At 41.6% G+C, this 26091-nt stretch overlaps 3 protein-coding genes across 4 annotated transcripts in view; 1 reads left to right on the plus strand and 2 right to left on the minus strand.

The window, feature by feature from the left end:
• The window catches only part of dlgap2a (discs, large (Drosophila) homolog-associated protein 2a), a 421050-nt gene that overhangs the window by 155248 nt on the left and 239711 nt on the right, over positions 1–26091 (plus strand). Inside the window, 1 exon segment of the mRNA XM_034674608.1 lies at positions 17739–17847. Within this exon segment, the coding sequence (XP_034530499.1) occupies positions 17788–17847 (60 nt within the window). The 5' untranslated portion in view covers positions 17739–17787.
• Positions 4978–7142, minus strand: zgc:193593 (uncharacterized protein LOC564090 homolog). The gene is made up of 2 exons (XM_034674612.1): positions 6948–7142; positions 4978–5735 (listed from the first exon to the last, which is right to left on the minus strand). Exons 1-2 carry the CDS (start codon positions 6996–6998, stop codon positions 5442–5444), a joined length of 345 nt encoding a protein of 114 aa, XP_034530503.1. The 5' UTR covers positions 6999–7142; the 3' UTR covers positions 4978–5441.
• On the minus strand, positions 11374–25335 carry LOC117805962 (glutamate-rich protein 1). Of its 2 annotated transcripts, none has more exons than XM_034674611.1 (6): positions 25171–25335; positions 23355–23492; positions 23062–23211; positions 17102–17437; positions 15061–15252; positions 11374–11731 (listed from the first exon to the last, which is right to left on the minus strand). In XM_034674611.1, the coding sequence occupies exons 1-6, from the start codon at positions 25175–25177 to the stop codon at positions 11631–11633; spliced, it is 924 nt and encodes a 307-aa protein (XP_034530502.1). In that variant the 5' UTR covers positions 25178–25335; the 3' UTR covers positions 11374–11630. The 2 variants fall into 2 exon arrangements, with proteins under 2 accessions (XP_034530502.1, XP_034530501.1); XM_034674610.1 differs by lacking the exon at positions 25171–25335 and adding an exon at positions 24630–25092.

The raw sequence follows: 26091 nt of genomic DNA on the forward strand, positions 1-26091 counted from the left end.
GAGTTGTATAAGCAAATAATATATTCTATGTTTATTTGGGCTGAAGCCTATTGCTACCTAAACTGATGAGCTGCTCTATCTCTGCAGTTAGCTTCACATACAGAGAGGCTATAGTCCGTAAAGCGGGCTGGGTTGAAGTCTGACCTGTGCCCATTTTCTGCATATCATATCCCACTTCTCTTCACAGTTTCCTACACTACCCTCTGCCCTGTGCTTGGAAAAAAAGGCCCAAATTAATCTTAAGAAAAAAAAGGGAAAGAAATAGGCTTAACTTTTCTCATTAGTGTGGGCAGTCACGGTCTGGTGTATCACAACAACTAGCCTATTGTTTTTTTCAGTGATCACCAGAGAAATATCCCTTTATCACAAGCGAAAACAAGCTGTGTTTTCTTGAGATAATGAGATAAATAAATAAGTCCAAGTCTCCAGGGAACAACTGAAAATTGTTTGTTATCACAAGAAAACAGAGTTAATACAATGTATGAATATATGTTCCTTTAAAGCTTCCATATGTTATCTGTGCAGGGGCGTGTCCAGGAGGGATAGCCAGGGGTGCTACAGCCCCCCCCCCTTGAACTCCAACTGGCCACTCCAGATGTCACCCCAAAATCCTAAACTATATTTTGCTTTGCAGGCTATAATCATAATGCAAGATAGATACCTGAGGCCAGACTGTTGTTAAATTAACTGTTTGGACTGTGATGCAACAGGCTGCTTGTACGTAACTGCATTTCAGTGTTGCACGTTTTTTGTGTTTTTTCCTTCCTTTTTTTTTCTTCTTTTCTGGTACTTTATGTTGTAGAAAGAAACTCTACTAACTCTGGCCGTCAAAAAGCGCACACAAAAATTTGGGAATTAGCAATGTAAACATTGCAGTGACGTGTCTAATGTGTTCTAAGAAAAGAAGTTTAGAGGACTTAATTGTTGCCACTCTGGATTGGGGATATATAGTTAGACGGCGGATATGCCAAACAGAGTGCTGGTAGCTCCCCACTTTCTGTGGTTGGTGGTGCTTCTGTGGTAACATGCTTCTCAACATCCAATTTACAGATCAAATTAACATTGAACTTAACATTTTCATTCACAGTATAGTGTAAACATTACACAGAAAATAATAGCAGCACCTGTATAAGAACCTCTTCCGTGTAACTTCTTTGGTGGCATTTTCTTCTCACTCAACCAGTCCTGTTTCCCTGCCAAAGCCCATACTGTGTTGTGGTTTGTGGTTTTTTTTTGTCTGTTGTCTTCAATTCATTTGACATCTCTTTGACTCAGCTCCTTGAGATATTAAACATCCCTAGTTAATTTCTGCGATGGTTTTCCTCTTCTTGTCTTCTATTTACTGCTGGAGACAGGTCAGCCATTAACCACCAACCACCAATCTAAATGTTATTTTCTCCATGTTGTGTACTGATGCTATCGGACAGTAACACTTTTGTCACATTGTCAACAGGAAGAGGTGAAATCAAACAGTATACTAGATGTTCCTAACTCTGCTCCTTACTGCAGATTGATTTGGTACGTACGAGGTGTGTGACAAGGTTGTCTCTAGCGTCACCGTTGCTATTTAGAATTAATGACCATTGTCAAGGGGATTCAACCAATCAGAATCAAGTATGTATTGGTGATTAGAAAGAAAGCCAGATTATAAATCATATTATTGTAAAGAATGTTTGTAGTCATACTCCATACCACCCCTGCATTAGCTAGTGCTCGAGACTGGCCACCCCAGTCAAAAAGTCTGGATACGCCCTTGTATCTGTAGTCAGTTTTTTCGATGTCCCATGTTTTTCAGTTGTCCTACGGTAGCGGTGGACATTAAACGTGTTCAAAATGCTCATCAGAAGTTGTCTATGAGCACTTCCTTTACCCACATCCTGAAATTATCTTTAAGAAGTGTATTAAGATAATAGTTAACGCAGAGTCAGCTCAGTAATAAGGCTGATTTAGCCTACGCCAGGGGTCAGCATAGCTCCCGTACCTACGCAGAGGCCTAAGTACGTAGCTGACGTGCACCTCCACCAAAATGTAACTACACGTAGAATCAAAGCCCTGTGATTGGTCAGCTCGGCGGCTTGTATTTCCCCTATTTACAGCACTTACACAGCCGTGTATTTCATCTCCTCCTCTCTATTCTTCCCTGTTATCATGTCTGTACGATAAACAGCAACATGCATTAGCTGTATATTAACATAACACGCTCTGAATCGCTGTGGAAAAGTAAACAGAGAGCATAGCGGGGCAGGAAGCAGGCAACATCTACGCAGAAGTATGTAGTGCTCATGTGTGCGTCAGCCCCTGCTGCGTAGCGGAGACACAGAAGTATAAATCAGCCTTTAGACGAACGACTCTGCTTTGAGCTGGTAGGTTTTGCGCTTTCTTCAGTGTCACTGTCACTCGTTTAAGCTGTTTACATTCCGCTCCAAACCTCTTTAAGCCCGCCTACCTCAAACCCTGCAAGATGATTGGCTATTCAATGCCATCTTCTTCTTCTGTCTATTGTTGGGTGGCAACTAGCATTTAAGAAACAGTAGTGCCCCTCCCTCTCTAGTGGTTGGTGAGTGTAATTACAGGCGGATATATATTTCATTTTTATAGAACATTTGTTTTATTTATATTGAGAAAAAAATATATCACGATAATTATCGTTATCGAATTATCGCCTACCTTCTTGTACTGTAGGTTACCAGAGTTTGAACTCTGTAATTAAACAGTAACAACGTTGTAAAATCTTTCTTATATCTCTCCAAGTCCATTTGCAGTAAAAAGCATGTTTTTCCCTGTCACTTTTCACTTTGACTAAAGACATTTATTTTTTGGCACAGAAACAATTTCTCTTCACAAAGCTGTACAAACTGGTCAGACCCAAATTTGTGACTAAGTGCAACAGTGGAGCAGCATGTTTTCCAGATGCTTTTATTTCATTAATCGCTTCCAACATCTATTCATCAAATTTCAATTAAACAGCTTACAGAACAAATCTCTATTAAACAGACACAGCTGAGCTCATGTTTGTAGACTTTTACAGAGGAATCATGTGTGACTACCACAAAAAAGCTAACAGATGAATACTGAGCTTTCGAACATTTCCACAGGATTTTATTCCAACAGCTAACATGTTTTCTGGTTTCTCCTTTCTGTCAGTGCTGTCTTGGCAGTTTTCTCTCAAAGACTGTACAACACTGCGAGGAACAGGAAGTCTGCTGCAGCGAAGAGACAAGCTCTCCCTCACTCTTTGATTGAGATCAATCGATTTTCACTGTGCTTTGTACTCACTGTGCGCTACTGCAGTGTAGAGAGTATCTATCAAAACCAGCCAGGTGCGCTACACAACCTCCAGCCCCCCACCCACACTGATTTCACACTCATGGAAGTGGTGTGTTTTTGATTATCAGACACTGCTCTCTGCTGGCATGAGTGGTACTTAAAGATTGTGTTTCAAAGCAGATAATTTTAACTCACACATGTATCTGGAAGAAGTTTTAAACCCAGGTGTATCTTGTTTCCCCCTCCATGACACAGAGCAGCCTCTTGTTCCTGTGCCAATCACTACCACATTATGAGATTGTTTATGGGTGTCGGTCTCAGTCCAGAGAAGGGTGACCAATCGCTCCGTGTCTGATGCCAGTTGGAGCCATTAGCCGCCCTGATGAGTGGATTACAATAATTTTTTGGTGACCTACTGTCACAATATTCTGGAATGCCACTTTTGGGGCTCTAAAAATTTGCAACCTGCTACAACTAGACAAAGATCCAATTTGGCAGACGGATGAAGACAGCTCTTCAGCAATGAAAAACTGGATTACAATGTCTGGCTGACCTCTATGTGATGAAACACAACTTTCTCACCATCCACCAACTTGTAAGAATACCATCAAAATGAAAACTCTTTTCTCCTTCTATCCCGTTTTGGAGGATAAGCCTCCTTTTTAGTGGCTTAGAAATTTATTTTGTGTCATCTGAAACACAGAACTCTACACTCCTCACTCTCAAATATATGTAAAATATGAGGGGGCCAAGATAAAGATAGATCGCCCTGTGCTATCCACAAGGCACGGCACGCATCCTCAACCACACTCAGTGTCTCGCCACATCCCAAGCCTCTTTTTTTGGTTTTAATCCAAATAGGAACACCAATCCCATAATCTATTAATCCGTCTATGACAGTGAGACGAGTGGTGGACACTGCAGGGGGAATGGTGCAAAGTTAGGATGCACAGGGACTTTGTAACTCACAAGTCTTTGTCTCTAATACCAGATTAGGTATGTGAGTGTGTTTGCCAGGAGTGATTTCCCACCTGGGGTAATCTCTCTAGAGGACACAGGCTTATCCACAAGGAATTGCCATTTTACCTCTGCCAACCTGACACACGCTGTGCCCCAGCTAGGTAAATTTGGATTCGTAATCTAGCAAAGAGTATGTGTTTAAGTGTTGTTTGCATGACTTTTGTTTGGAAAGCAAATGCAACTTGACTTTTTTTCAGTTAAATTCCTCACAAACCTATCCTGCCAATCTCTGTTACTCTGGACTGTTCCAAACAAACCCACACAGGTCATTCTTTTCAACATACCACTGATCAAAGCCAACTTTGTAGTTAGCCACTGTCACTATTTATATGATTGACAGTCGATGCCATACTGTGCCAGCAAACACCAAGGCTTGTTGATAAATGGCACCTGCTCCTCAGAGGAAAATCAATTGAAGTCATGGGCAAAGATGGTCTGTTCAAGCACTTGAACGTGGCTGTCTGCCTGAGGAGGAAGAAGTGGAAGTGGTGGGACACGAGAGAGAGAGAGAGAGAGAGAGAGAGAGAGAGAGAGAGAGAGAGAGAGAGAGAGAGAGAGAGAGAGAGAGAGAGAGAGAGAGAGAGAGAGAGAGAGAGAGAGAGAGAGAGAGAGAGAGAGAGAGAGAGAGAGAGAGAGAGAGAGAGAGAGAGAGAGAGAGAGAGAGAGAGAGAGAGAGAGAGAGTTGCCAACCATCTGTGTTCAGAGGGGCACTGCCAAGTGTCAATTCCTTTTTTTCGCCATGTCTCAAAAAGACATAATGTCTCCAAATTAAACATGTTAGCTCCTCCAAGCTACATTCAGCTACAGTCTTCGTGAGGTTCCTGCATCATTACGTACTCATGCAATCATTAATTCTGCTCAGTGCCCTCTCAGTGCTTTACAGATCCTAACATTAGAGATTAATTTAACAACCCAACGGCGTTTGATCTGTTTTATGTTGCACTAATCACAGAACTCCTTATTTCTACAAAACATCCAACTCCCTGACAACAAAGGTTGAGGTCAGTCAAATATCCAAACCTGCACAACACAAGAGAGCACAAGGGCCACACTTGAACCATGGGCCAGCATAGCTACAATCTCGGACCTGTGAAAGTGTAGTTACTCGAACTCAACCCATGATGTCAGCCGATCTACAACCAAACTATCACATGTTATTTCACTGGAACTTTCTGGCCAACAAAGGATGGAGGCAGGATCTCCTGGTATGCACCAGCCCGGCGTGTTACATCGTGGAAGGTGCTCTTAGGAGCCGCTGTGCCCATCGTGCTGGCATCTGTGTGTGTGCCGACCAACTGCAGCACACGAGAGGAGGGCCGGTGGTGGAGGGCCAACTGCCTGGAGCTGTAGCCGCACATCCCGATCCCCAAGGCCCCCAGGAGCATGGCCATGCCAGGCATGGTCTTCTCCACAGGGGGCATCATAGCTACATTACGGTAGGCCTGGGTCTGAAAAGAGGAAGAAGGTGGAGATTGTAAAGTAAATGAAAGTCAAAGAAGCTGCATCAGAGCTCTGAAACCAATCCAAAAATAATACTACACTTTAAGGCAAATGAGTCCCAAAAAATTATGATTGAATGTCCAAAAAAATATGCATGAATGAGGATCATTTTAAGGTCTTGCATCCCTTTTTCAAACATCAAATGAGAAAGCCAAACATGTGCTCTGTGCCCTTCTCCCTGTTTATTCCTCCCACCAATCCCACTGAGATTAAAAACTCATCTCCCTTCATTTACCGAATAGCTGTGCATCTCTTTTGACTAACAAAATGCTCCTCTATGTTGTGACATGGGCAATTTCCTCAGCGGGCCATTGACAATTATAAAAAGCAAAGGAGTAAATAATAGAAACCGCATCGTTTCAAATGGAGCTGTGTCACACACAGTTAAGAAGCCATTCCTGTAGCTCAATCACCCAGCTCCGATTTCCATTTACAATGCAATGGACTTTCACAGACTCAGATTTCTAAATTGCATGTGGTAAACACCCAGGAAGAAAGTGAGTGTGCTTTTGTGAGCTAAAACAAGGGGCACCCTGCTGTTATTGGAAAAGATGCCTGAACAGGAGGATAGCGTGTTTAAGAAAAAAAGTAATGTACTTCATCATCTTGACACAACTAACCGAGACTCTTATCTGAGAAAGAGGCCGTGTCATGAAAGCACAAGACAGCTTAGTGAAACCAACTTGCTGTATGCAGCGTCTCCGTCTATTAACTTCAGTGCAGGTCAGTAAAACCACAACCCTGCAAATATCTCATTAAATTAATGGCTGCTTTCACAACCGTCAAAGTTATTTCATCTGCCACTTTCTCTGCTCCTTTGCAACTTGCAGACCGAGCATGCCAAGCACCTCATGATCTGGACTTTAAATCCAAGACACTTAGAGAGCTACATGGCATTTCAGTTTTTAAGGTCATCAATCAGAACAATTTTCTTGATGCGGAAAATAGCAATAAAGTGGATACACTTCTGCTTTTAACAGCACAGGGTAGCAACATCCAAATGACTCAGCACTTCTTTCTCCTTCTACCTAGTAGTATATACATATTTGATGTCTCCATGTATCAAAGAGTAAAATGATACAGCACAGAAAATGAAACAGTTATTTGGTTCTTATATTCATAGAGGTTCAAGTACACAAAGCATTAGAGTGCATACTCACATGCAGCAGCCTGATGTATCCAGGAGTCAGTCTTGTTAGTCTGAAAAACATCTCAGCAAGCTTTACGATGCTGGTAAATCAGGAATGAGTGAAAGGCGGGATAGCACTGGGCCTTTTATTTGAAGCTCCTCTTCCTGGATTCCCAGGACAGGGAAACCCACAGACAGTGGGGCTGTCCCTGTGTGTGGACTATTCAGTCTGTTCTCAGCTATCTGATGCAGTAAAGCCTGGTCAGTCCTTATAAGAAATCCTTACAAGTGTTACGTAATAGGCCGTCTGCAGGTGGTGTGTAAAGGGATTACTGGAGGGGTCACACAGGAACAAAGTAATCGGTCTAAACAAAAGGAGAGTTAAATGAGGTGTGACAACAGTGATTCCTAGAAAGTCATGAGAATTGATCAATTAAAGAAATCAATAAATACGGTGTAATTTATTTTATTTGGGTTCCTGTTTGCAGAGATTTCTGACATAGTTCCATTTCACTTCTTTGAAAAATCATCTGCTCTCTGTGTGATCAACTTCCACATGTTGATGACTACTTGTATCAATACACTTTTTGTTAACAATAATGTAGGACTATCAGTGTTAAAGTGTTAATTGCAATGGGATAAAGATCTGAAATGAATGTGTTTGTTTTTCTTGATCGCATGTTATTTTGTCCCCATTGGCGCACCGTAGTTATGCTGCTGCAGTGTAATCATGTTTCCTGCATGCCGCTGTGATGAATTAACAACACCACTGCACTTTTGACATCACATTTCACTTCACATCCAGACGGCTCTATTGATAAATTAAAAGTATTATGCACTTTGTGTGAATCAGAATTATCTGTTAAATATCACCAGATAAGTACTCCAGATTTGAGTTACACCCTATGAGCCAAGCATACGTACAGGAGAAGCTAATCTGACTGATATCAGGGTTACCCCAAAAGTCCACAGGATGTGTGTGCACCACGTTACGGCTGCGACATGGCTTTGCTCCGTCCAAGGCTTGAATCCTGGACCAAAACGACGCGTGTTGGGAGCGTAGCACCAGCCCAGAGCAAGCAGAATCAGCTGGGTCCAGCATAGAGAGAACCACATACAAACAACAGGTCACAGAGCCTTTCTGTGGTTGAATTTCTGCTCATTTGGAGAGTATTCCATTACTTCTATGCTTTAATCATCACTGAGTATGCTGCATAACTGTAAAGTTTCGTTTTTTTGAGGTTTAGATGAGTTTAATAATAATAATTCTGCTCTATTTTGTTGTCCTGTTACCTTCTGACACAGTTATCATCTGAAAGTCCTGTTGTAGTCGACATGGATCACATATATGTGGCTGTTTGTATGTATGATGTTTCATTTTGAAATTGGCGGATGTTGCATGCGATCCTCGTGCCTGACTTCCTGACCAGTTTGTTCTTTTCTGCGCATATTGACGTGTGCTGGGCACGGGCTCCGTCAAAAATAGACTTGAAGCGTATCTCTGGCGGCACACTCCCTTCAATGCTTCCTAACTTCAGTGCTTTAGGAAGCACTGAAGAACACTGTGGAAGATTCAAGTCTAAAGGATGTCCTCAGGTTGGCATTTTGTGACCAGTCATGTTGGACAGTAGTTTGTATTTTGCAGAATGAGCACTTTGAAACTGTCTCCTACCTCTAAGTCATGGTTCCAGACCACACTGGTGTAGCAGTGCAGCATGTATTTGAATAATGAACCCAAAAACAAAGATCATAACAAGTGTTGTATTGTATTAATTTGATTCCCAAAATCATTACACCAGGGCTCTCAAGTCTCACGCATTGGGCGTGAGACGCACGCATTTCAACCTGTTCACACGCCACACTTTGTGTTTCTCGCACACAATAATTACTAGGACAACGGCCACCAAGTTGCAACACTTTTCTTTCAGAATGAGTTTTCCACGCATCAGCTAATTAAAAAGAAAGAAAGGAATATAGCTAACAGCCAATCAAAAAATATTATGATTAACTATTAAAATTCAGCCATTAAATGCAATTAAAAAAGATAATAGATGGATAGCCCTGGACATTGTTCAGATCATTTTGAGGATTTTTGTTCTTTTATCATGCTTGTCTGTCCAATGCAAGGACAAACAAAATGATTAATGGGAGTAAACTCAGGTTTTGCACAGTACATTAGCATTAATTTAAACAGCTTATGACTTCAGTGGTTCCTTGAATAGCTTTATCTAGAAGGCCTAAGTTGTTGGAAGTCAGAACCAATAGAAACCACTTGAATCTGCCAAGTAGGTTCATTTAACTATTTCTCTTTAGATGGTGAGAATAGCTTCCCCTGCCCTGTCAGCAACTTTCTTTTAAATTTAATATCCTTCCTAGCCTTGGGGTCCTCAACTCAGGGGTATGGATTATAATAAGGTGACAGTGTGGATAACATCTCCATCACTGAAAGAGATGAAAAATCTTCAGTAAGAGCAGCCAACAATGACCTCATCTATCTCTGATAATAGGAGGAGTCTGTATCAAAATGCAATGTGATAATACCTCTGAAAATGATAATGTAACAAGTTCATTACTAGCCTACACAGCAAAGCATAAACAAGACTAAGAGGCTACATGCTAGCTGCTTTTTGGGGCTATACTGTAGACTGTATAAAATATGGACGTAGTATCTGTGACGTCACCCATCTGTTCCTGAGAGCTGTTTTGAAGCAAATCGACGGCAGCAGCCATATTGGTAATGCGGAACTCAACTAGGCAGAGTGTGACGTAGTGTGAGTCTCTTAGCCAATGGCTGTGTGTTCCCGACCGGGAGTCACGTCAGTCATGTCCTTATTTGGGCAAAACTCATAATCTTAATATCTTCTGAACCGTCACGTTAGAAAAAAATTCACCCCCGTACAGTGTGTGCCATTAGAGAGATTAGCGTTGTAGGGCCAAGCCGTTTTTTGAACCAGGCTGTAAACATGTTTATTAATGCTGCAAAGATCGTCTTTTTCCCATTCATATCTATGTGGTTTCCGGTGTTTCTGCAGCCAGCCTCAAGCGGATTTTCGATGTATTGCAGTTTATATCACTTCCGCATTGGCTTCATCGTTTGAGACCGAAGTTTGCCGCTTGGGCTATACTGTAGCTAGCTAGCATAGACTGCATAAATGATGGACACGACAGCTCAAACATTTAGCATTTAGCGTTCCCCCTCTGACAAGCTGCAGTACAGGTCATAAAACCAGCCAACTCCATGTTAACAAATGGAACATGGGTCAAACTACAAAATCAAAATACACATCAAATAAATCATTCTCAAACACGATTCCTGATGTTATAGTTAGTTCATTTTTCTGGGAAGCTAAGTTTTGATTAGCTATTCAAATCTGTAGAAAGAGGTATAGTGATGTGATTGATAGCTCCTTTGACATACTGTATGTAGCACTTTGTTCACTGGATTGGCTGAGTAGATATGGAACAGCGTGAGCTCTAGAGTTAGCTTGCTGGTAGGGCTTAAGGAATTGTCAGCTCACTATTATCATTATGGATTCAGGTTTTTATATTGTGGACATATGTACCAATTATGTGAGCAAGCCTTCAAATTCTGTGTTTAAGTGTTGAATCAAATGATAAGCCCAAAGTGTCATCCAAAGAGCCTAATGTTCACTTTCTTATTTCTAATATGACAATATCAGTGGTCTCTCTGCCCTTATCATCTCCTCTAGATAATATCTGCAGCATGAGTCCATATGTTTCCATCATGCACCCTGGTGATCGCTCACCACTGTACCACCCACAAATCTCAGAGCTGTGTATAACCTGCTTGTGTCTGCTGTTGTTTCTGAGTTCTGTGAAGCCCACTTCCTGTCCAGCAGGTCCACGGCTGATCCATCTCTCTCATGTCACTACAAAAAGGATGCCCAGCTGAGATAATGCTCTGTCCTTTTCACGAACTTGTCCCCTGGCATAGAGCTAAGGGTCAGATGTATGAGAATAGATTATCTGAGCTGTAGATAGGTTTGCGGACACAGGAGGTTTGGACTCCCTGGAGGGGTTTGGTTCTTGAAGTCCATCAACAATATACTGTGTTGCTATATTGGGCTTACAGTTAGGTAACAGCAACAAGTGGTTGTGGGAATATTGTAATTATCAATCAGCCCTAAAAACAATAACCACTATAACTGATACCCTTAGGACTTTTAATTACTCAAACCCAGTCGAAAAGTCATTTGAAATAGCATCTTGCTTCAAAATTGATTTATTGAGTGTGTTGCGGATAATTAAGGAGCTATCAAGTTAATCTGTTTGGTCAAAATGTCAGATTATCCGCAAATCATACCAAAGCCTCAGTAGTGCTGACATTTGCCTCCCTGGCATTTAGAGAGTCAGATGTGTGGGACGGTAATGATGTTTACACCGATTTAAGCTTTGATCCATTTGAACTTCATACAACTCGAATGAAAGAGGATGACTCGGTTGGTAATCACAGCTTCAATATCACTCATGCTGGGTGGTACAGCTCAGGATTAAGTGCATTTGTTTTCTTCTTGTAAAATATAAGGCATGAAAAAAATGACGAGATGAAGGCAAAGAACAAAAAAATATTCAATATTTTTCATTGCATCATGTGAAACCAGACATTGCAGTAATTGAAAAAGACATTTAAAGTAACGAAGGGAAGTGGAAATAGTCCCTCAGCATAGCCTGTGCTTCAGAGTAACTGACAGTCTCATGGGTGCATTGTAGAGCCCCCTGTTGTCTGGTCTCCCTGCATGGGAAGGAGGTCTGTGATCCAGTATTGAAACAGTGCAACGACTGCAGTGGTTTCCTCTGAAATAGATAGAAAAAAGAGCAACATTTCAATTACAGCAGCTGCTGACAAAGATGTATTTGCTGTTATATTTTCTGCATAATGAATCAAAATCTCTGGTCCGTGTACAGCCTCTAGCCTATCTGCATGTTAACACTCAAAATAACACAATTGTCTCTCTTCTAAGACAGAATCTTTCTTCTCCCTGTTCCTTTATGTTCCAAAGTTAGCTGTCAGCTGAGTGAAACTACACAGAACACATAATGGGCAGTAAAATGGGAACAGTCAAGCTGATGTCAGTCATGATAGGAACTTCAGGGTGCAGTGAAATATGCTTAAAGGAAACCTGCTTCAGACCCTCTCCTGCACTCAATTGATTGCCACGGCAAAGGTGTAGAGATAGAGTGAGGAGAGCTGCTGTGAAATCACTTCAAGAACTTTAAAAGCATACTTCTGCACAAGTACATGGAGCAGCTCCGGCATGGTAGTGGAAGTGGGCGACATTCAAGAAAAGAATGCTGCTCGAAAAAAGGAGGCTGTTATTCGATATCAAACTACTCTGAATGGTTTCCTTTAAGAGTTTTATGAATGTGACGTCAAAGAGAATTGAAAAGTGCCAGAGCTTTGGCCTTGAATACTTTACAAGATGTGTTAGCAACGGATTTCTCTCTATTGCAACTCACTGGAAGAGTTGTATTAGAAAAGAAGCAGTCATTTCAGAAGTAATTAGCATGACTCAAACAATATGAGACGTGTTGGGGGGTTAGAAAGCTTTCAGGCAAATCTAACGAAAAGCCCTAAATCAGGGCTCTTTAAGAGTGATGAAAGTGAAATGGCTTTTATTCCGTTGTCTTGGTAAAAGGAACCAGAAGAGTCCAGTACCAACACAGTGATTGCCTAATCTCCAAGCTAGACTCTGTTGCTCTCCCTCTCTTCCTCACACACGTACACTTGTGCATGTGAAGGCAGCAAAGTCCCTCCTGATCCTATTATGCAGGCAGCTAGCCAACCATGTAAACACACAAACACACACAAACAGACATGCACAGGTGGAGAAGCGTCTGGGGACCGCTGAGATGTTTTGGCTGAATAAAAGCGTAATGAACAAGTTGGAACTTGTTAGTTAACTGGTGGTGGAGGTCACCTGTGAATGAGAAGTAACAGGACAAGGGCAAGTCTTGTACAATATATTAAGGACAGGTGTGCACAGGTTAAGGCGGTTGAAGGCAAGTAAGGGCAGGTGTACTCGGGTAAACAATGAGGATAATTGTAAAAATAGAACAGAGAGCAAGCACAGACAAACAATGGCAAGTATTAACCTGCAGAGACAGGTCAATGAGGTTTCTGGGGCAGATCTCGGCAAGTAGAAGCCGGTATGGACAGTGACGGGCGTGAAGCAGTGTTTAGCACGAGCAAAGATCCCATCTTTTGCATCTGATGTTCAATTTGTGGTGTTTTAAATGCACTGCTCAAAAAAATAAAGGGAACACTTAAACAACCCATCCTAGATCACGATTAATGAAATATTCCAGTTGAAATTGTTTATTCATTACAAAGTGGAATGTGTTGAGAACCAAATAACATAATTATCATCAATGGAAATCAAAATCATTAACCCATGGAGTTCTGGATTCAGAATCATACTCAAAATCAAAGTGGAAAATCAGATCACAGGCTGATCCAACTTCTGTGGAAATTCCTCAAGACAATTCAAAATGAGGCTCAGTAGTGTGTGTGGCCTCCATGTGCCTGTTTGCACTCCCTACAACATCTGGGCATGCGCCTGATGAGACAACGGATGTTCTCCTGAGGGTTCTCTCCCAGACCTGGATCAGTGCATCAATCAACTCCTGGACAGTCTGTGGTGCGACGTGGCGTCGGTGGATGGAACAAGATGATGTCCCAGAGGTGCTCTATTGGATTCAGGTCTTGGGAACAGGCAGGCCAGTCCATAACATCAATGCCTTCATCATGCAGGAACTACTGACAAACTCCAGCCACATGAGGTCGGGCATTGTCATGCATCAGAAGGAACCCAGGACCCACTGCACCAGCATATGGTCTTACAATGGGTCTGAGGATCTCATCCCGGCACTTAATAGCAGTCAAGGTACCTCTGGCTAGTACATGGAGGTCTGTGCGGCCCTCCAAGGATATGCATCCCCAAACCATCACTGACCCACCACCAAACCGGTCATGCTGGAGGATGTTGCAGGCAGTAGAACGTTCTCCACGGCGTCTCCAGACTCTGCCACATCTGTCACACGTGCTCAGTGTGAACCTGCTCTCATCCGTGAAGAGCACAGGGCGCCAAAGGCGAATCTGCCAATCCTAGTGTTCTTTAGCAAATGCCAATTGGCATGCACGGTGTTAGGCTGTGAGTACAGGCCCCACTTGTGGACGTCTAGACCTCATACCACCCTCATGGAGTCTGTTTCTCACAGTTTGAGCAATAACATGCACATTAGCGGCCTGTTGGAGGTCTTATTGTAGGGCTCTGGCAGTGCTCCTGTTCCTCCTTGCACAAACGAGCAGATAGCGGTCCTGCTGCCGGGTTGTTGTCCCCCTACGGCCCCCTCCTTGTCTCCTGGTGTACTGGCCTGTCTCATGGTATCTCCTCCATGCTCTTGACACTGTGCTGGGAGACACAGCAAACTTTCTTGCCACAGCGTGCATTGATGTGCCACCCTGGATGAGCTGCACTACCTGAGCAACTTCTGTGGGTTGCAGACACCGCCATATGCTACCTCTAGTAGTGAGGGCACTGGTAAAATGCAAAAGTGACCAAAAATCAGGCAGAAAGGATGAGGACAGGGAAATGGTCTGTGGCCTCCACCTGCAGAACCAATCATTTATAGGGGTTGTCTTGCTAATTTCTTCTCATTTCCACCTGTTGTCTGTTCCATTTGCACAACAGCAGGTGAAATTGATTCACAATCACTGCTGCGTCCTAACTGGACAGGTTGATATTACAAAAGTGTGATTTATTTGGAGTAACGTTGTAATTTTTAAGTGTTCCCTTTATTTTTTTTAGCAGTGTAATATCCGCTTCACTGCTTCGAGGCAGATGGCTGTCTAACATGAGTCTGGTCCTGCTCAAGGTTTCTGCCTGTGAAAAGGACGTTTTTCCTCGCTGCTGTAACTAGCTAAATACTGCAAGGTGCAATGTTCTTGGTGGATTAAGATGAGAGAAGACTGAGTCTTATCCTGTCTTGGTGTTGGGTCTTTGTTATTAATTTAACAGAGTACGGTTTAGACCTGCTATGTTTGTAAAAGCGTCTTGAGATAATGTTTGTTTTGATTTGGCGCTATACAAATAAAGATTTAATTGATTGATTGATTGACATACCTTCAGATAAAAAGGAAGTGTTTTGGAACTCCCCCAGTGCCTCTTCCAGTTTCTCTATCTTTTTCTGCTGAACTAAGACCTTAAGGCCGTAGAGCAGCTTCAGGACTGAGGTGGGCTCGTCTCTGCAGGCTATGTTGCCCAGAAGGTTATCCACAGCCCCTGACAGAGGTAGCTTGTCTTGACACGATGAGGCTGGAGCAGCAGAGAAGAAAGGAGAAGAGGTCTGTTAAATGTATGGTGAAAAAAATGCAGCATTTCACTGAACATCACAGAAGTGTAATGAATCCAGCTGGGGAAGAAATACACTTTCAGAAATTACACCAAATGTATCAACTTTGTAGTTCTAAAGCATCATTTTGTATTCTATCTTTTATCTATTTGCCTTCACCCACACCCACACTTCACCCTCTGTACTCTGATTCATCACAACAACATCACAAACTGTAGTCTTCTTTTCCGTTTACAAGGTCAGACTGTTTGACTCTAATATCTGTTCAGTTTCATCATTTATCATCAATCTGTTATTTACAAGGCTGATACATGAGGTATTTAATTATTTATTGTTAAGTTACATTTTGGGGTATTTTATGCCTTTATCGGAGAGTACAGAACAGTGGATAGAGGAAACTGGGAGAGAGAGTGGGGAGTGACTTTCAGGAACATGAGGACCATAGCCAACAACTTAACCACCAGGCAAAACCAACTCTGTTATTGCCTTATCTTCTCAATGAACATCTCTATTCTGGTATGATACTTGGTAAAAGTATCATAGTGGTTCCCTAAACATGGTTTAGGGTTTTTACCATAGACTGTATGGATGTAGTATCTGTGATGTCACCCATCTGTTCCTGAGCGTTGTTCTGAAGCCAATCATCAGTGGGTGCCATATTGGTAATGCTGAACTGGCCATTAGCCTTTTAGCTAACAGCTACAGGGTTCAATCAAGTCAGCCATGTCTTTATTTGGGCAAACTAATAAGTTTAATATCTTCAAAAATAGAGTTATAAAAAAATTCACTCCCTGTACAGTGTGTGCCGATAGAGACATTAGCTACTCAGACCCAAGCGGCAACCTACGGCCGAAAATTGAAGCCAATGCGGAAGTGTTAAAAACTGCAGTGTCCGCTTGAGGCTGGCTCCGGACGTACCAAAAACCAGAAACACACCAGTTCAAAAAGGACGAATAGCTCATTTTTCGATCGGCACCCACTGTATGGGGGGGGGGGGGGATTTTTTTCATAACACCCCAATTTTGAAGATATTAAGATTACGAGTTTTCCATTATGAGAGGCACAGCTGACTTGATTGACAGGCAGGAACACTGTAGCTGTTGGCTAGGAGGCTCAAAGCCCGCCTCTTTACCTCACGCTAGCTCAACAACAAAACCGTTTTTTGAACCTGTTCAGCCTCAAACTGACACTCGATGAACTGTAGTTTTTAGCACTTCCGCATGGGCTTCATATTTTAAGAGGTTGGTTTTTACTCTATAGCAAAAAAATCTATGAATGAAACTTGCTTTTATTCTGAAACACTAACTTTTGTAAAGGTAACCTATCTTAGCGTAGATAAATAAATCAAAGCTGTTTTCATTGATCACCAGTCAGTATTCAGATGGAGTCTGGCAATTAAAACATGTCAACTTCAGACACCTTTTCCATTCAGTACATTCTAATGGCACACCAGTTTTGGCTGTTACACCTCTGTCCATTTATTATTGGTGTTTTTTATTGCTGCCAATTCTGTCTAAATTTTGCCAACTCTGTCAAACTGTGCCTCTAAAAGCACAGATGTGCTGTGACCAAAGAGCATCATTTCAAATCAGCTGCTTTCATTAAGATGCTTTCAACGTTTGACAGATTTGATTGTGTTTGGAAATTTAATTTTGTAAAGCCACCAAGTTTTACTCATCTTGAAACCCTGAATAAGTGGAAATCAAACTATTGCTTGTCAGGGTTTTTATCCTCCAAATATCTCCATGAATGAGCTCAAGCTTTAGCTTCAGCTAATGCAGAATGGCAAGCATTGCTCTGTTCAGTACTTACAATCTGACAAATACATTTCTGTTGTTGTCCTGAGGAATTCTGACACTTCAGCAGCTCTCCTCTCATTATCCTCCATCTCATCCTCCTCCTCTTCTACCCCGTCTTTTTGGTATGTGAACTCCAGGGCAGCAGCCGGAGGCATCAGACCCATAGAGCGCAGCTTCTCTTTGTGCCGTTTCTTCTTCAGTTTCCTCTTCTTGTTCCTGCTGATGATCTCTCCTCCCTCATCAACAGGGGTCTGACTCTGACCCGTGCTGGACTCTGGTTTCTTTTTCCTTCTCCTCCTCTTTCTTTTCTGCTCTTCTCCCTCGTCTTCATTGCTATTATCGGCACTCTCTGTGGACAAATAGATTGAAAACTCTTAATTAAGCAAAGACGATCTTGTATATTTTCACATGCATGAGATTTAAGAAATGAACCTCAATGGAAGACTGTTTCATACTCATTCATTCATGAAGTCATCTTTCATTCATGCCTCTCTCTCCCCCTCTCTGTCTTCCTGCTTCCTTGATTTGTTAATTGTGGGTGTTCACTCTTTAAGTATTAAACCAACCAGATTTCACCATGACCTCTACTGACCAATCATCCTGCTGCTGTCAAATTTGATAAATCTGTTCTCTCTCTCTTCCACTTTCAGCTGTGATCAATGTGACTCTCTTCCACCCCAGTCATATCCATCCTGCCTCATGTGCTCTAGCCCAGCTCTTCTGCTCATCCTGCATCCTTCCTTCACCACTCCATCAGAGGTATCCTATCCTTCTCTGCCCTTGAACATGTGAAGACTTCACAATGAGGTCTAATCATAAAAAAAATTGCAATTGTTCACATGTAATTAACTCCTCCCTGCTTGAAATACCTACAGACAAGCTACAACCACTATTGGTGCTTGACTTCTAGTTAGGGATGTCCCGATCCCAATGGCAACTATCGGATCGGCACCGATCTGGATGTTTTTAAAGTGATCGGTGATCAGCACTTCAGCCAATCATCTCATCCCATTATTTTACATCCGCTGTCACTGAACACAATTTGCAGCTGAAGGCGCTAGTGTAATTGAGCGTTCTGAGATTGCTTAACCGTGTATACATAATGAGAAAATAATAAATGGGACATTGATGTAGAACTCAAGCCATGATTTAAATTGTATTGTAGAACTCACATGTGAACCGCCAGACATATTGCAGAAAAAAGCATATGCTGTACGCACCCTACGGTAACTCCTCAAAAATGAGAAAACATAAACAAAACACGGGACTGTATGCTACCTGTTACATCCGCATTAGCAACCTTGTGGCCAGCTGCAACTGCTGTTCTCTACCAGTATGTCCTCCTAACTTATCAGCAACTGCCAGTCTTTGTACCGGCATGCCACTCAGTAAATAGTGGCATTTAACTGGGTGTGTTTCTATCTCACTGTCACCCCCAATATTTTCGTTCTCCGTCTCGCAGCCGGATGCTGCCATTGTGAGTTACCAAGGGAACAGCTCCCTCCCCTGGTGGTGAAGCTTTCAGCAGAGTGTCTGCCCCCTGGTAGCTGGCTGCAGTATAGGTAAAAAAATCTGTCAAACTTTAAAACTTTAAAAAATAAATACACGTCGTACAAACGTTTCTCACATCCGTATGCTGTGGTGATATGTAGTTAGTATTTGACTGTTTTGTGTCCAAGGCCTCTTTTTTCTGAAAAGTTTCTTTTCCGTTAGTTATTAGAGCTTAAAAAACGGGGTTTTACTTCCGGGTTTCCTTTGATTCACAGCCGCCGTAGAGTGAAACTTCAAAGGACACACAGCGTCTTGTGACGTTACGCTGTAGGGTGGAGCTTGTTACAGAGGCTTCACAGGCTCTGGCTGCACAATGGCTGCGCCCAGGAGTGGGATTTTTTGGCTTCAGAACCGTACAACGGGAAGAGGCGTAGCAACGCTGTCCATTTTTATTTACAGTCTATGTGAGTCACGCACTGTCTCGTGAGATTTGCGTTCAGAGCAGCCTTGGATTTAAGCGTGCTGTAATGCATGCACACCAGTTTCTTGGGTCTCATACAGCAGAGCTTGTAAAACAGATTATGAGTTTTACAACAATGCTAGCTGGATTATGTTGAATGGAATAAACACAAGACTTATTTTTTTAATTGCTCATTTTTGTTAAAGGAAAAAAAAAAACTATGGGCAGCTCAACTCTCTTATCTCTTGTGCAACTATTATCTAGGCAAACACAAGTATCAGATCTGGACTTGGTATCGGCAAATATCGAGATAGGGGGCCAAAAAAGCTGATCGGGAAATCCCTACTTCTAGTTATGGCTTGTTATGTGGCTTTGTGATCCTTCAGCCAAGCACTGAAATAGCTGATTTCACAGTTTAGATATTAAGTGATCTAGCTGATCGCATTTTAATCAGCAATTCTGCTCATGTGATTAGTGATGGACTCCAATCAGGGCATCATATAAAATCAACATTTAATGTATAATAAAGGGTAGGGAATGTAAACCTCCACCCGCCACTCACAGATTCATGTCCATATTCAACAAACACTTGCGAGTAAATCATTGAAGACAAAATCCTCTGATGATTCCTTTTATTCTTTCTTTAATGATCATTCCCAATACAATTAACATCTCCCATGCTGCCTGTAACCAGCTCCTTTATTCTGACTCCAGAACTCTGATGAAAGATAAAATAAAACGGGGACCAAACGCCTCAGTTACATAATACCTCATTATCATACACATGCACACAAATGAATACATTCCTCCTACCTTTTTGAAATCATCATTAAAGTTTCAGCACTCCTTATTTTAACTTTGCAGTTTGGTTTCTCTTACTCTTTTCATTTTACTTCATATTCAACTTTAAAAATTCTTAAATCTCTCCTCCGGTATGCATTAATATTCACCCAAGAACAACTTGACTTTAACAGCGAGCCTCACACAGTAATGGGACTCTTGCTGGCTGAGCAGCTTCCTCTCCACACCATCACACCTCCCTTGTCTTTAACAACTCACAAGGCACTGAGGGGTCAAAGAAATCAGCTCTCATCCAATTTTTACCGACCCGTTCCCAGTGAGCTGGCTGTCAGCCAGAACATAATGCAGCTGTGCAGTTGTGCCGCAATAGCATTGCTCAGAAAAAAGGATGGATATTATTACTTAATGCAAAGTCACACTTTTGCAGAATACTCAAACCTTAATCCCAGACTAATTTTAAATTCTAAAATAATCTGCTTACATCCCTCCCAATAGTCCTAAACCACAGACCACTCCCTTCAGTAAATAAACAAGCCTCTGTTCATTAATACAAACCCCTATGGTCCTCTGTCAAATCAAAGGAACAAGACACTACCACTCCATAATTGTCACCCACACCTCCAAAATATGACAAACCCTGAACATCAAACCGTTCCCATAAAAAAAAACTACATAGGATAAGATAAGATAAGATAAGATAAGATTAACTTTAATGTCCACAGGGAGAAATTTATCGTGGACATAAGTGCAGTGCTGCTCACAATCAATACATTCATCATACCAATATACAATAACATGCCCACTGTCAAAAATAAAAACCATGTCACTGTGGCATACCAATGACACAACAAATACCAATAATACAATAAATACCAGTGTGGCAGTAAAAGCAAATGTCATATTAACTGCAGAGTAAGTGAACCCTCTTACTCATAACATTATGTTAGTGCAGATTGTTTGTTGAGTAGAGTGATGGAAGTCTGGAGGAAGGAGAGCTTGAAGCGATTACTTTTATATCTGCTCGCTCTGAACCGTCTTCCAGAGGGCAATAATTCATATTCTGAATAAAGAACATGAGAAGAGTCCTTCAAAAAAAGTTGTGCCTGATTGACGACAGTATTTCCAAAGATAGTTTGAAGGGACATTAATTTTTTCTTACCAATCACTTTCATGGCACATTTAAAAAAAAATCTATCATAGATTTACATTGAACAGATAGAGGGCCAAACCAGGCTGCCACCCCATATCTGATCAGACTTATCATGACAGCATTATAGAAGGTCGACATAATTGATATCCATTGATGCAGTTCAGAAGATATTAAGATTACAAGTTTTGCCCATTTAAGGACATGGCTGACTTGACTGAACACTGCGGGAACACTGTAGTTGTTGGCTAGGAGGCTCAAAGCCCGCCTCTTTACCTCACACTAAGTTAGGTTGAGTTCAGTATTACCAATATGTCTCCCGCCGAGCATGTTTTCACTCTGCACGTTGCTTTGGGCTCATAGGTTTCACGTTTTCTCCAGTGTCACTGTCGCTTGTTTCAGCAGTGTTAACATTCTGCTCCAAATGTCTTTAAGCCTGCCTACCTTCTACCCTTGACGTGATTGGTTGTTCCATGCTGACCTCTTCTTCTCTTTAATGTTGGATGGCAACTAGCATTTAAGGCACATTAGCGCACCTTCCCTTTCCACTGGTTTGGGGGGTGTAATTACAGGTTTAAATATATATTATTTTTTTTATCAAACGTGTTACATTTATATTGAGAAAAATAACATCATAATAATTATCATTATCGAATTATCGCCCAGCCCTACTCAAACATACAGTGAATTATCAAACTTTAGGTACAGCAAAACCTTATATTTGCCTGAGGCATGAATATGATTAGAGCAGGCCTTGGCTGCATGGAATTTGAGGATGACAGCACCTCTCTTATTGTATGAATGAAACAAAAATTGAATGTGAAACTCCTCATTTTGTTCCCGAACTGATAAAACAGTGGGCATCACCATCCTGTTTTGTGTAGTCATGTCAGAGCAGAGTCACAGCTTTTACAGAGCAAGTTGTATTGATCCTGTTCTTTGAGGTAGATTAACAAGAAACAAAATTATTTCCTTTGATTTTTGGCTCAGCGGAAAGGAGAAGAGGACTTCTTCACACCTAATTGCCCTTCTTTCACAGCTAAATAGTTAGGAAGAAATCCAAGAATTAAAAAAATAAATAAGTGGGAGTAAATATTGTGTTTGGGCATGTAAGTGTAATTCACGCCTCGGTCTTCTGCCCAGAGAAAGTGTTATTCCTGGTTCACTGGGGCAGTACAAAAACATCATGGAGGTCTGGTAATTTAACACTTCGACCAAGGTTGTTTTATTCACTTTAATTACAGTAATTATTGCTATATGACATCAACTAGTTCTCATTGAACTGTCTCCATAATATGATCATGGATTTACAACCACAAAATCTTTCTGAAGCTCAACCTCAGCTGAACTTTAAAAGGACTTTGGAGTACAATTTCCATCAAGGCTTAGTGCCCACTAAATCAAAAATGTGATCCAATTAATGGGCTGTTAGGCTGATGGGTGCAATTAATCAAACTTAACCACATCATTCATTCAAGAGGGCGCCTTTAGACGCTGCACTATCTCAGCCAACAAATCTCTCTTTGACTATTGAGATAAAGCTGAAGCATGTCAGGTGGATGGAGGTCTGCACTAAAGGAGATGATGAGTGCAGAGAGATAATGAGCAAGGACTGTTATTACCATCTGATCATTCCACCGGTTTATGATGACAAGATAAAGTGCAGACAAAATAAACAGACTTTAAATGATGCTGAAAACTGCCTGCCATTCATCGCAGCCTGAGAACATTTCAGTTTGGCATTTACAATAACTCAAGGTTCAGCCTCAGAGATGGTTTCAAAGACATCTAGATAATTTGTTAAAGTTTACTCTGACAGACACACATTTATGGGTAAAGCCAAGTGAAAATCCCCAAGACTCAAACACCATCTGTGTTTGATTTAAGTTCTCCTCAGGTGAGAAACACAGTTTATTATCACTGCCTTTTTCCCTTAACTAGACTGGCAGAGTAAAACAAGAAGAATGACTTGAATGCCAGAGAGAACCAACCTGGAGGAGCCCCTGCCGTAAATCTACCGTAGCTTTATGGCGCACAGCACAAGTCCATAAATGTTAGATTATAGTCTTCTTACCAGCTGGGTCTTCGGCACTATTTATGCTTTCTAGCAGGGGGAGTGTGATGGATTTCTCTGGATGTGGTTTGTAGTCTGCAGGGGGAGAAAGGACTGTGTATAGCCTGCGCCTGCCTGGATCAGATGAACTCTGTGTCTTCCCTGCATCTTCTGAATAAATAAAAGAAGGACATGTTTTAAAAAACACTACAAGCAGCAGGGTTATAATAATTCTGCATGTATGGAGTGTCGGTATGTAAAATAAATAATTTTATACTTTGCAAGCATCACTGGTGAAATTAAATTGATCTTACCAGTTGTAGAGTCCACTTGAGAGGCTTTTCTTTTCACAGTTGTTTTGGCTAGACTCTCTACAATGGGTGGTGGTTTAGGCTCCTTCTCAGGTTTGGGAGCCACAGGATACAGCTTCTGGAGTACTTTTGTTTGAAAAACTGAGACAAAAGGCAGGAGACAAAAAACAAAACAAGAGTGCATCAAATTTACAGATATTCAAATAATTTTGAATTGCAAGATCCCATACTATTTTTAAGCCTTTAAAAATCAATCTCAATGTAGAAATGATTCAGCTTAAAAATGCATGTCACACAACAAAACATGTTTGTTTCTAAAAAAAAAAAGTCCACTTGACAGATCTGCAATAAGAATTATGGAGTATGTGCATGTGATGGACGTATAATAACGCTGAACTGTTAAAATTATCCTGATAGCATCATTATGCTTCACCCCAGGGACGTCGCCAGACCCCCTTTACTGGGGCACGTGCCTCAGTATAAATGAGCTGTGCCCCAGTATCAGGGGCGGACTGGCCCACGGAAGTAAAGGAAAAGACTTTAGGCGCAGTTGTTAAAGTGTTGCATCCACCGCAGTGTTTCCCATACATTCATTAATTCCTAAAAAAGTGAAGTCCCACTATCCCAGCACTGCTTTGGGTTAAAAAGTATAATAATAATTAAATTCACAATGGTTTGAAAGCTTTCCCTGGTTATAATATTCTGTAACTAGAGATGCAGCTTTCTGTTTCTCATGTAGGATGTTTGGTAAACACATGAAACATGACACATTTGTGAGCACTGGTTTCACTGACTGGAAAAAAAAGCTCTGGATCTCTTTATAGGGCAGGAGAAAACACCTGCCCATAAAAGTGTGTGTGTGTGTGTGTGTGTGTGTGTGTGTGTGTGTGTGTGAGAGAGAGAGAGAGAGAGAGAGGAAGGGGACATAGTAGGGGGCCTGTGCCCCAGTAGAGCTTTATGCCTAGCAACGCCCCTGCTTCACCCTTAACTATTTTTAAGGCTTAATTTGAAACACGAACACGAGAAAACTGATATAAAGTTAATGTGACCAACTACTGACACATTAAAAGTTCTTAAGCATCATTCATCTCTATCAGAGCACGGTGTGCCACCATGTGTGCCACAGAGATAGAGACAACCCATCGGACAGTTGAACACGTGCATTTGTTTACAAAATATGCTAACTAGCTGCACTCGTTAGCCAGCTACGTTAGCTAGTTGAACGAACTGTTTCCTGGTTTTTGTAAACAACATTGTTGTCATACCCGTTATACTCACTTTCTTTTCTATGTGCCATAGCGTCATATACAGTTTTTTTTAAGTTGAGGCGAAGAGGAGTTGAGCTTAAATGTCATGGGGCTAAAGCTACTATGCTAGCAGGCTATGAGTTAGCTAGGCTACACAACCTAGCTCGCCTTCATTAGGAGGTGGAACATCACACCGGTTGAATACTTGAGCGTCCTGTCTCATAAAAAGTCATAACAGACAGAATAACTTTAAAAGAGTCAAGTAAGCGCATTAAACAGTGATAATCCTCGGACTCCTCAGCTGCAGCCTCTGCCAGGCTAAAGCGCACAGACTGCATGCAGACGCATGGGAGGACTTCCCACGGTCCAGCCCACCAATCTCCGTGTGAAATAATGGCAATTTAGTGCGACATATCGTTTTAAAGATAAATCACATATCTTGTAGGCAACATCGTGTATCAGTGTGTTGTTTTGATCAATCTTATCTGTTCTTCAAATCGGCACATAAAGCAGTCTTGCTCAGATCACGTACAACAAAGTATGTAGGCTAGAATATAGAATATCAAACCAACTTTTCATGAGAGGTTCTTGACTACTATGTTTTTGGATGAAATCGACTGCTTAAGTTGACACGTATCTAATTGGAGCTCATTTTTTATTACATGAAATGTATACACTTTAAGGACTTATAGGATGAATGTCTCCCTGCCAAAATAGTCATGCCCAATTTCCTTGCACAGTAACAATCTGTGAACTTTCTGTCATGAAGTGATCAGAGAGTCTATAGATGCATCAGACTACAGCTCCCCATGTGTTTGAATCCTGTAACAGCAGAGGTTTAGGGCGTGCGCACAGAGAGCCAGCTGTAGAACGGGGTGGATGCGAGGTGAGAATACCAAGCAGCCTCATGGCTCAGCATCAGCACCGGGCTGAGTTAGGATTTGCGCACCCTTCCAACTTGGTCTGGGACCTCAGCATGTGAAAGGGCTTTGCGGGAGGAGGATTCACCTAGAATGTCAGCTCTGAAGAAGGTAAATCTTCCACTCTCTTGCTCTTATTAATCCTTCAGCACATATTTATCAGCTTAAATTATTATCTGGGCAGCAATATAATACATTTAATTTTAATGAAAAGGATCAATGCAGCAGTTAAAAAGGGGGTGTTTCCAAGCAGTTTGACTTCAGCATGTTACTTGAGTAAAACAATTTCACTTTTGGATTATAGGCATTCAAATCATTTCCATAGTTTTTAAACAATCTTTAGTACCCATATGTAGGTTTGCCAAAGTATGGACAGTCATCACAGAAAACACCCTTGATAGGATTTTTACATCACTTTTGCATGCACATGAATGTTGTTCAACCCTCCTCTCATTTCTCTCTTCCATGTTGTCCCTGCACTTAAAAATCTCCCTGAGGAGGAGCCTTGGATGAGAAGCGTTTCAGGCAGATAAAAGCCCTCTTAGTTCAAGGCTAACTTTTTTAAATGGAGGT

This window comes from Notolabrus celidotus, chromosome 22 (genome assembly GCF_009762535.1).
Source record: "Notolabrus celidotus isolate fNotCel1 chromosome 22, fNotCel1.pri, whole genome shotgun sequence".
Lineage (NCBI taxonomy): Eukaryota > Metazoa > Chordata > Actinopteri > Labriformes > Labridae > Notolabrus > Notolabrus celidotus.